The 12,426-nt window shown below is 36.7% G+C and overlaps 1 protein-coding gene across 7 annotated transcripts in view; it reads left to right on the top strand.

Annotated features, from left to right (window-relative positions):
- LOC131028836 (uncharacterized) overlaps positions 1–12,426 on the top strand; it is a 233,591-nt gene that overhangs the window by 57,807 nt on the left and 163,358 nt on the right. For all 7 annotated transcript variants that reach the window (XM_057959191.2, XM_057959196.2, XM_057959195.2 and 4 more), the window contains 3 exons: positions 1,710–1,748; positions 2,221–2,239; positions 3,161–3,217. In XM_057959191.2, the coding sequence (XP_057815174.2) occupies positions 1,710–1,748; positions 2,221–2,239; positions 3,161–3,217 (115 nt within the window). The remainder of the gene's footprint in view (positions 1–1,709; positions 1,749–2,220; positions 2,240–3,160; positions 3,218–12,426) is intronic.

The following is a 12,426-nucleotide window of genomic DNA, read 5'->3' on the forward strand; positions in this document are numbered from 1 at the left end:
GGGTCAGGTATACCTCATGAAACCTACCATTGTTAGGGTCTTGGGGATCAAGGTTAAGGCGTGCTTTATTCTGTAGGCAAACAAGGAAAGGGATCACCACAGCTTTGACTCCAAAAAGGCAAATGAATTAAGTTATCAAGATTTGGGAGGAGATCACCCTTAAGGTATGTGAATTAGTGGAAATCCAAACAAGCAATTTAGATGAGATAACAAAGCAAAAAGTGTGGGGGATTGGAGTTTTGGGATACTTCATATCTTGTATAGGATTAAGGGTATCCCTACATCTTTGACTTTGAAAAGAAGAGCTTAAGGAAATGTCAGAAGTTGCGAATTGGAGATACCTGGGAGAAGGTACAGGGATAAAAGGATGGTAAGAACTCGGACTTTAAAAGATGGCATAGTACAATGTGTAGAGGAGTTCAGGTTCAGAGGGAAAGCATGCTAGGTATTCAAAAAATAACATGTCCAAACACATGATCTTGAAGGGATAAGATAGTGAAAAGGGTGCAACTCTTGCCAAAGGGCATACATGATGAAGAGGTGTGACCTCTCCCTCACATGGAAAGATATAAAGGAAAGGAAAAGAAGAAGCATACACATCAGAGATTATTGAATCACAGGAGAAACATAAATAATAACCTTAAGAGAAAGGACAAGCATCTTCAGTAATCAGCAAACTGAAGGGATCAAGAACAGCAGACCACCAAGACATATATATAACAGACTGCTACATTAGGCGAACTGTGAGAAATTGGAAACATAAAGGACCAGCCAGCATTTACAATCATATTAACAGTTAATGCAGATCTGGTATGATCTTCCCTATTCATGACTTTATAGCATAATAGAATATAATTGCCAATTGAATGTATATTAAGGTTATACAATACCTCGTGACCGATTATATTGGGTATATCATTCTTGGTAATAAGCAATACAATAAAAATTATTTATAATTACATAATTATGAATGGTATACGTAATTCATATTATATATGGCATAAGGAACAATCAATGATGGACAATTATATATTGAGCAAATTGCCATGATAGTAATATAAGGTACAAGGAGGGAGAACGGTGATGAGGTCCTCCTCTAGGTACACCACCTCATGGTAGTTGACCGATGGTCCCATGAGGCCAAGGGGGCTCTGGCTCTCACTCCGCTCTTGGGCCTAGGGTAGAGGGTCTCTTGGACACCTTATTGTTCCTCCTTAGTCCCACTTTCTTTTGGTTGAGTTCTGATAAGGAATTGGACAAAAACTATGGTTAAGTTAATGTTCCTAACCCTAAGTATAGAGAATTTATGCTTAATTATCTTTCTTAGAAGATTTATATTATTAATTATATATATTTCAATGGTTTCCTAACCTATTGCAGGATCTCAATCAGGTACGCATCCTATTCCATTTATTGTTTTACATGGAAAATGGTGATTTAGGGTAAAAATTAGGGTTTTTTACTAAAAAGGGACATTACAATATACTTCCGTCATTTGTAGAGATCAATATAGTTTTATTCTTTCTTTCTTTTAGACATATAAAGATAAGCATTCCATGGCTTGGATTTTTTATTTATGTGAAGTATAATTCTTTGCAGTGCAGATGCTTAGGAATTTATGATATAAATAAAAGACTGCTTTTCTGCATCATTTATTTTTTGATATCAAACGTTCTTACTGATTATTTGAATTTTATAATTTGGTGCAGATGCTTGACATGTTGGACTTGAGTCCTTCACATGCAGCGGTAATTTTCGTAATCAACTTATCCTTCTTGAGACATGTTAAAGAAATGAAAAAAGATCTTAGTTTATTCATGCTTTGGTTTGGACTTCCTTGTACAATGTACAAATATGATTATTGCTTGGACTGCTTCTTATATTGTAAATTTATTTCCACCATTCTGTACATTCATATTTTAATCTTTCTAATTAGATTCATGAAGGCTTCTACTAATGTATGCTATTAGTAATTGACGTATGTCATTTCATTTTGAATTTCTGGTATTCTATGCATTTGCTTTCGTTCATTCACAATTTTTTTGCTATGGTTAATGACTAGTTTTTGATTCTTTATTTAATACTGCCTAGTTTTGTCTTCTCATTTATTGTTTTAAGAAATGCATCATACAATCATTTATATTTTGGGAATTTATTATTATTTGATGGTCCATTGTAGAGGGTTGAACTCTCATTTGTTTGCTCATTTCTATGTTGCAGGTGATATTTGACTATGATGGTGAGTTCCAATATTTTGTCTTTAATATTATTGGTCTTCATTGATTTTTTTTTAGTTCGTTACATTTCCTTTCCCATTATATCAATATTCTGTGTATATTCAATAATCAAAGTTAGAACCTCTCAGAAAATAACAAGCTTTAGCTCATTTTACTATGCCCTTGAGATATGCTTTATCGTCTTAAAAGAGGTAAGTGATTTTTATGTGTGCATCTTATGTCTACTGCTAAATTAAGTTTGGTGAACTAATTGGCCTGCTTTTGCATAAGGACCATCTTTCTCCAGTCATGTCCTTATGGATGAATTTATGGACCAAATTGATGTCTAGTCTGATGATTGGGAATGCTCTTCAACATGCACCTCTCTTCATGCTACAATTCTTATAGGACCAATTTTCATACCTAGGTGGACATATTCGAATGGATGGTTTAGTGATTCTATTAGATTGACTTCTTTCGTGTAATTCTTTAACTGAATCTGCAATGGACATCATGAAACTGGTTGCTCATTTGTATACAAAAACCACAGGATCACGAAATACCCATTATAGAGAAAGATGGCTAATGAAATATATTTATTAGTAAAACAAAGAAAACAAATACTCGAATGCAATGCATTGCAATCCTAGACAGACCTGGCAGCTAGCATGTTCTACCTACACACCTCTTGTTTTTTGGTAGGATTAGTTATGTTCTTTTTGGTGTGTTGTTTGATGGTTATTAATTTGTGTATATACATATTGTTTTTACTCATGCAGCTAAATGGGTTCACTCTGGCTCCTATGTTATACTATTTAGTTTTAGTTAATTTTCAACAATGACATACATTCTTTTGTTTGTCTCATCAGAGGTGGTGTTATTTATTGTAGGAATTTGAACTACTGATCCTTTGAGTAATACAACAATGTTATTTTTCTTATCAGGAGAGCCATGTTGTTACAAACCTTACCATTCAAACCAACAAATTTCCTTGCCCAAAGGTATGACAATGACTTTTACCAAACTTAACTTTGAAAATTTTCAACTATATTGTTAGGCTATAAATTAAGCCATTGGGACTGAGGTGGTTAATTTGAATGATTTGGTATCTTACATTGTAGCTGACATGCATAAATGGCCTTTTGTTTAGCTAAATTTCATATTCCATACACTAAAGTACAGAAGCATACAATATTCTATTTTTGGGGAGCCTCATGTCTATGCATGACATTATTAGATAGATCCTGGATACTTGGTATGGTCAAGCTGAGAAGTAGATATCTCATTAGTACCTGAATATATTAGTTTAGATGTAAACTAATTTATGCTTTTCTTTATTTTCCTTTGCTTTTAGATGTAAACTCATTTACGCTTTTCTTTATTTCCCTTTGTTTTTAGGTATTTTTTAGGTATATTTAAGCCTTACATTTTGGATTTAATCAGAGATAATACATGCACTTCCTTTTCTTTTTTTCATTTATACTTTTTGAAATTTCTTATGTCATCGATCATTTTTGAATGGTCACCATCATAAAAGAAACAAAATAGAAAGGTAGCATTACTGATGCCAAGATGGCAATCAGCCAAAAGCTAAGTCCAAAGGATGTTAATCTTACTGAGTGTTGGCCCAACTTTGAGTTTGCCATTTACAGTGCATTTGTGCTTTGTGTGTTAAGTGCGCATCTTGGTTTGTGCTTCACCTTCAGATCTATTCCTTTGGCTTGCCATCAATTGTAGTGTGTTCTTGGTCTTGGGTTTGTTTGTGCACGCGTATTGCTTGTTAAGGCTTATTGCCTCTAGGTCTTGGTGGCTAGTTCATGTTCTCATGCATTTCTTGGTGTACCTTGTTGTTGCCTTTGTTATAGAGGTGCTCAATTTGTAGGTGTATGTGCTTTGGTGAAATCTTCTTGTTGGGGTGTGTTTGCATTCTTATTCTTAGTGTTGAATGTTTTGGTTTCCTTGGCCTTTGTGACATATCCTTATGTTTTGGGTGTTTTTTTGTGTCGGGTTGTATCTATGTATGCCTTTGGTTTGGGCTTTGAGCTTGTTGATGGCAATTTGCGTGTATTTGCTAGCTTAGTTAAGCATTAATATCTCTGCCTATGCACTTGCCATAAGCCTAGTTCATTATCTATTGGCTCCTAAATTACTTTACACCCACTAAGACCTCATACACTTTTGTTCTAGTCACTCATTTTCCATTTATAGTCAATGGAAGTATAACTTAAAGCATGCCACTCCATGTGGGTCTCTGTATTGCTTGCTAGCCCCTATGATCAAGCTTCTGGTCATTATTGTGCCCATTACTAGTGCTATGCCTTCATGCCTTCGACACAACATGTTGCTATATCATTGGTAGTGCACAATGGCTAAACAATTAGTGCATGGTTTCTCTTGGGCCGTTATGTGCCCACCACTAGGTCACCACTCCTTGCCACGCTAGCTTAGATCTTCTAGAACTTGGTTGACCCTTGCTCCTTCAGTGCTGGCCACTCCAACTCATAGTTTGGGTGGCCTTTTCCCTTTGCATAATGTGTTCTAATTGGCCCATGTGTACCGAGCTAATAAATCAAGTACCGCTCTCTAAGTGCCACATGTCCCATGTAATGTCATGTAGTGGTACCTTCTTGTGCCCAACTTAGCAATGCCCAAATTTGCTTGGTCTTGTTGATGTGTGTTTTAGGCACATAACATTCAGAATAAAATACCAAAGCACTTTACCCTCTCTTGAACAAAATCACCTTAGATGCTAAGGGTTAGATCAACTAAAATGATTCTAAGGTTTCTACATGTCAGGTCTTGACGAGTGGGTAACTCAATGGTCGATGTGAATTGTTGTTTTCACTTGGGGACTTACACAAATGTTTGAATTAACTTCATAGATCATGGATATGGAATGGGTGTGTTGATAACTTAGGATATGGCAATGTAGTTCTAGACTTACTAAAAAATGGCAAAAAGGAATACGGTTCAGGAAATCTATTCTAAGCTTAGGAATGTAGGAAATGATGAAAAAATTTAGTGGAATCAAACTAGGCAGGGTCTCACCATCAAGTCGAACAGATTTTGACACGAGATTAGTGCAATCATCTAAGATATACTTATAGATTTTCAAATTATCACCATCAAACATTGACACCACCCACGTTGATGCATATCAATGGATGCATAATAATTAAAGTTAAGCTTGCATAAATTTCCAGTTGACCACGCACGACACACTTACAATCAGCCAAGAGGCTAGTGGTATGGATTAAGGATTCCACACAAATATATTCAACAAATCTTTCACTCAATCTAACAAACATAAAAGCAAATTCTAATTTAAATGTGATGTCCCCATCTAAACAATCAAAACATGATAATGCCCGTTCTAAAATAGAATTTAATAATAAATAATAATACAATATATATATATATATATATATATATATATATATATATATAAATATATGAATAAGAATGAACTAAATAAAATTTTAATAATAATAAACAAGATTTAATATATAATTTATATTTATTAAATATTAATATGAATTTCATATTTATCAAATAATAATAGATAGAGAGTACGAACAAGCATCATCTTGATAAGCAAATCGATCTGCAATAAATTGCTATGTTAACCCATGAAGTAAACAGTCAGCAGTCACATTGATGTTATCGCATGCCCACCACCATAATTATCACATTATTGAGAAGAGATCACAAGGATTGATTATATCAGTCAAAGGAGAATAGCATCAAACACAGGTAAATATATTATCGCTGCCCAAGGGAAGTCAAAATCAATTAATTAGCAAATAAATTAAATAAATGATAATCAGCGATTAACATACATATGAGATTTGAGAGAAATAACAAATTAATTATGGAAAGGTGTGATCTGAATAATAAGCCGATTTGTTTGAATGATGAAGAGAGGCAATTAAGAGATGTAACTATTCAATTTTGCAAGATATATATATAGTGAGAATCGATTCAACAAACCGCTAGTATTATGAATATACAAATTTCATCATTGATCATACAAATTTCTTCCATTCATCTAATAACATGAAATTAAATTTGAGAAGTATAGAGACCATGCAAATTGTAGAATCGACACATAGAATTCACCATTCCTTCAATGAAGTTTACATGTCTTTTGCAACAATCTCTTGGCAACAATCTTTGCCTTCTCTTTCTACTCTACTCTAAAATGCTATCTACTATTGAGCTACTAATTATTGACTATCTCTCTTTTGCTAACTCCTAACTATTCTCTGACTATTCACCTTTACAAATGAAGAGCCAAGGCTTTATATAGAGAGCTCTTTACAATCCGATGGCTCTGATTGATTTACAATCAATGGCTAGGATTACAAGATAGAAAACCCTAATTAGGGTTTGTTACAACAAACTCCCTTAGCCAATGATAAAATTACATTCAATATTTGAGAACCAATAGGAAGTAGGGGTAGGTGCCTCGAAGTTTGTGCCGTCCTCGATGAGTCAAGTACATTGAATCTGGACGTGTTGAGGTGGACCAATCCGACTAGAGGAAAAGTGACTGGGATGGCACCTTGTCTGACATTTGTATCTTGGTTGATCCTCCTCTGTCCTTGATGCGAAGAAAGATGCACTCCTTGATCTTCTATGTGCTTGATAAGGCTTCCTTACTGTCAAGTTTTCTTTCTTCGGTAGCATACCTCGCCTTGAAGTGTTGTTAAGGTCATTCTTCTCTGTCATCCTGTGGTCTTTATGTGGTAGAATGGAGTCCTTGAGGATAGCTTAGAACTCCTTGAACACTTGAAATCTCCCAATGCTTTTCTCAAACACTTGAAGTCTTCCTCCATGCATTTGGAGTGTCCTTGATGATGATGGGACTGGAATAGGTCGTCTTTGTCTTGGCCTGATCCTCCTCCATCTGCAAAACAAACCAAAAGATGATTAAGTACACATGATATATTTATCCCGATCATAGCATTTCTTACCTTAAATCATTAATAAGAAGGCATCAAAATTGAATTCGCTTAGGATCCTCTGTAGGGACAGGCCCTATAGGAAATTTCGCTCTGGACCCTTTGGAAGGGTCAGGAGCGATTTTTGCTATTTTGCTCAATTAGAACTTATTTTCAACATTTCACAATCCTAAACTTAACCTTCAAACTTTCTTGCCATCGTGACCTTGCAACTTGCCTTCCTAGCTCACACAAGGTGAAAAATAGGGATTTCAAAGGATTTTGCCCTGGACCCTTTGGAAGGGTCAGGAGCAATTTTCATGATTAAGACATCAATCCACGACTTCCCTATTCCAAATTGCATCTCAAGGTAAAAATATATTAGTCTTCTCTCCACCAATACCTTAGGAATCCATATCTTGGCCTTAAACATGAGCAAATTAGGTGATTTTGAGAATTTCGCTCTAGACCCTTTGGAAGGGTCAAGAGCGAAATTCATGATTTGCTTGTTTTCCCTCACTTAGCTTCATTCTTCATCCTTTAAGTCATTAAGAACAAGTCTTTGGGCTTCACAATTGATTGGGAATGCACTAGCTTGTAGATTGGAGCAAGGCTTAGTGTCTGGTGGAGAAATTCGCTCTGGACCCTTTGGAAGGGTCAGGAGCGATTTTCTTCCTTTAGGTTGAATTCTACCTTGATCTTACCTTGCTTTGTCATGATTTTCACCTTTGGATTCCTCTCTCATGAAGACCACACTCGCTTGAGTCTCAGGAAGGCCTGAAAGTAGAAATTCGCTCTAGACCATGGTCAAGGACAGGACCTATTTAGGATTTCGCTCTGGACCCTTTGGAAGGGTCAGGAGTGAAATTCATACTCCAGCTCAAAATCTTTTGGTGGTCACAAGTTATTCAAATGCACGCTTAGGGACATCTTTAAGCCCAACTCACCTTGGTCGACGTTTGTCTTAACATGAAATTGGAAGAAAAAAGGAGATTTTGAGAATTTCGCTCTAGACCCTTTGGAAGGGTCAGGAGCGAAATTCAAGATTTAGGCTTGATTCTTCATTTCTTTAACTCCAATCTACATTGCAAGGCAAATATACATCACTCCACGTCCATATATGCCATAGGAACCAAGGCTTTGACCTCATCCAAGGAGAAAATAGGTGCTTTGAAGAATTTCGCTCTGGAAGGGTCAGGAGCGAAATTCATACTTTTGGACAAAATCCTTCATCTCCTTCACTTTCAATCACTTCCTAAGGCAAGAGTATATCAATCCACCCTCACTATGTCCAAGGAACAAGGATTTTGGTCTAAACAAGGAAGAAAATAGTGTCTAGGGAGAATTTCACTCTGGACCCTTTGGAAGGGTTAGGAGCGAAATTCTCCCTAGACTAGGTTGATTCCACACTTCTTCTCTCCTCAACTTACTTCAAACTTGATTTATCCAATTTCTTCTCACCACAATCAAGTCAATTTGCCATCCATTTAACTCAAAACGAGGTCTTTTAATGCATTAGGCAAAATAGAGGGTCAAGTTGAGGATTTCGCTCTAGACCCTTTGGAAGGGTTAGGAGCGAAATTCCTATTTTGGGTTTATTTTCACCACTCCATTGCCTCAATCCACCTTTCAAAGGCAAGAACACATTAAAATCTTTCCAACCATGCCTTAGAAGTCAAAACTTGGTCATAACAAAGAGCAACATAGAGGTTATGGGAATTTCGCTCTGGACCCTTTGGAAGGGTCAGGAGCGAAATTTGTCTTTGAGCTCATTTCACACCTCCTTTCTCCTTTCTTTGCCTTGAATCTAACTTCTCAAACCTTCTTCATCTCCCTCAAGTCAATTTGCTCTCAAAGTGGTGTTTATTTCAAAGTTTTAGTGAGGAAATAAGGTCTTTCAAGAATTTCGCTCTGGACCCTTTTGAACGGTCAGGAGCGAAATTCATGATTAGGCTCAAAACTTGACTTCATCTCCCACATTTCCTTATCCAAACAAGCGATTTGCCTTCAATAATGCATGGGACAAGGATTAGTTCATAGGTTTGGGCAAGGTAGAATGCCTTATGAAGGAATTCGCTCTGGACCCTTTGGAAGGGCCAGGAGCGAAATTGCTCTTTTAGGCTCAAATTGACTTCTCTTCCACTTGGCTTTGCCTTAGACTCAACCCTTGATCCCTTTCCTTGCCATGTATGTCCATTGTTTGATGTCCTTAGTGAAGAAATAGGTATTTTGGGGAATTTCGCTCTGGACCCTTTGGAAGGGTCAGGAGCGAAATTTGCAATTATGCTCAAATTCCTTACTTTTCATCACTTCACTTTGTTTCACACCTCAATACTCTCTCAACTACGCCATAAGGACAAGGTTTATGAGGCAAATTAAGACCAGGAAGGGAGATACTAGGAAATTCGCTCTGGACCGTTTGGAAGGGTCAGGAGTGAAATTTGTCTTTAGTCTCTCTGTCAAGATCCATATATGGAATATAACATTTCCTTATATCTTTCTTCTTTTTTATACTTTAAGTTATATTCCATATATATTGTCAGGATGTTCGAGAGTGGTTTTGGACCTCCAGTAGTTATAATGCAAAATCTAGTTTTTGGAGGATTCTTCAATTTTCCAGACTTAGTCAAATTTCAGGATTAGGATGACATTCCAGACTTAGCCAAATTTCAGGACATTTGAGGATTAGGATGACATTCTAGACTCCTTAAGGAGAATTCGCTCTGCCCTTGATGTAAGGGATGGGACCTAGGAGGACATTATGCATTCAACCAAGGTTTGATTTAGCAACTTGAAGTGCGACCAGATAGTACACAAAAACACCCTAGGAATGATCTAATTAACCCCTAATCACTGAATTGCCCTGACCTCTTGAGGAGATCCACTTGACTCAATCCCTTTTACTTAAGCAAAGCCTGCTATCCTAATGATCTCTCTGACAACTCTCCAGTGCAAAGGCTAAAAGCCAAGACCAAACAACCAAGCAAAGAAAACTAACCCTAGAAAGCAAAAAGTAGGGGTCTCCATTTGCAATGGGGCGATGTGTGAATACGTCACAACACTAACCAATGCAAAAAGCAGGAAAAGAGGGGGGTCCCTGTTTGCAATGGGGTGATGTGTGAAAAGGTCACAACAGGTCCATGTCCCCTTTGTGCATTTGGCCTCATTATCCCATCATATATAATTGATTTGTGAAATCTTTCAATTGGTCTTCCCTGGTTAAATTCACATAATGTGATTCTTCATCATCCTCCATAGATCTATTAGTTCTTGGAAGTTGCAAAAATCTTAAAAGTTTCTGATTCCAAGAATGTTCTTGTCACTTTCTATCATTCTTGCAAAACTATGGAATTTCTATGGACTATTGGACATTTCTTGTTCATCCTATTTTCGGTCCTAACCTTCGATTCTACATAGATTCTCCACAAACTCTATTAGGCCCTTCCTTCTCTTTTCCTTCATTTCCCACTTTTTGTGGGATTTTGATGAACATCCAAACCTTTGCCTTTGTCTTGACCTCCCTTTCTTGCATCCTTGCAATCTTCCTTATCCTTGCCTTGGTAAACTCTCAAAGTGGGTCAAAACTTCTTTCTCACTATGTCGGCTTCCCTTTAGTTAAGCAATTAATATCAATGTATTTGTGTGGCAATTTGTGTGTATTTGCTATCTTAGTTAAGCATTAATATCTCTGCCTATGATTGTTTTCGTCCTTTTCACCCAATCGTAGAGTTTCAATGGACTTTCAAATTCTTGTCCCCATGTTTAGTTCTCATTTGGAATCTTGCCATTAAACTCTACACCTCTTGTCCTTCCATCTCTTTCTGCATTCTCTCCAATCCTTTCTTGCAAACTTTCATTGGACCTCCACCAAGGTATCTTGTTCCTATGTCCATTTTTGCATCCTTTTCTCACATTTCCCCATAACGTTCTTTTGCTCACTTTGCTCCTTTTGCAAACTTCAAATGGACATCTGGAATTCCATTGTCATGTCTATTTTTGATGCCCTTCTTTGAACTGAAACTGCACATCCCCTTTTCTAACCTCCCAACTTGCATTGAACTTTCATATTTCTTCTTGTGCACCTTGATTACTCCCTTGGATGTCCTCGAATGCCATTAATAACTAGATTTGACCCTACAACTACTCCAATAAGATTTTCCCATCTAAAAACTTATGTTCATCCAAGGGGCATGGTTTTTTCTTGCCAAGTCAACAGTGGATGACAAAAGCAACCATGCTACTATTAATGTGGTGGCTAGAGTTTCAGATGCTGATGATCTTTGTGCTAGTTATAGACCATTTATTTGATTGATTTTGTAGGATTTCAACTTGTTTCACATGCCATATTAATGATGTTTAGTTCTTGATTGAATTCTCGCAAGCAACTGGGTGATCAAGCCAATCGCTATATATATCATTTCCTTTTTTAGAAGAAAGGTGGGGTGATTTATGCATTTCTACATGATTGCATGTCTACTCGCCTACATAGCAGTAAGTCTTGTAAAGAAGGTTGTCACATTGTAACTAATGTCTACTATAAAATGTTTCCATGACTCCATTTGTAGATTTGATAGGGGATTCTATGCCACATTTATTGGTATGATTGTAATAGATATTTGATGAATGTTGCAGCATTCTAAGTCATTGTAAGCTTTGTATGGTGATTTCTTTATTACATATGGATTTTTGTAGTTTGGGGATGGATTATTATGTTCATTTTTTTTCTAAAAAAAAAAACTATGCTTGGTAAACTTTTTAACATGACCGGTGACGTTGGCATGACACGCCCTTCGGCTCCACGTGAAACGCTTTTGACCTGGAGCAATGAACTAGTGAGGCCACAAATGGGAGACCTCATCCCCACACTTCACTTGATCAAACCCACAAGCTCAATGGCCCAGTGAAAGCACAAGGCCTGCAAGCTCAGTGGCCCAACAGGGATTTGAACCTTGGTGGCCACTTCACCAACAAAGTGTTTTAACCGCGACACTACATGTCCGAAGACAAGTATGTTCATTTATTTGATATCATATTTGTGGTGTATATATTTGTATAAATCATATTTTGTTGTGATTTTGACATGTTTCTCTTGGTATTTTGTGTATTTGTAACCCAATGGATTAAGCACAAGTCTTGGAAATTAATGATCCATTATGCTTTCAAATTGAAATGATCTTTACATCAATAGCTTAGGTTTAGAGTAGGACCTAGTTTGTATGCACCTCATGATTCAATATTATACCTAGGGAACACATTTGTAGGGAACC

This window comes from Cryptomeria japonica, chromosome 5 (assembly GCF_030272615.1).
Source record: "Cryptomeria japonica chromosome 5, Sugi_1.0, whole genome shotgun sequence".
NCBI classification, from domain to species: Eukaryota; Viridiplantae; Streptophyta; class Pinopsida; order Cupressales; family Cupressaceae; genus Cryptomeria; species Cryptomeria japonica.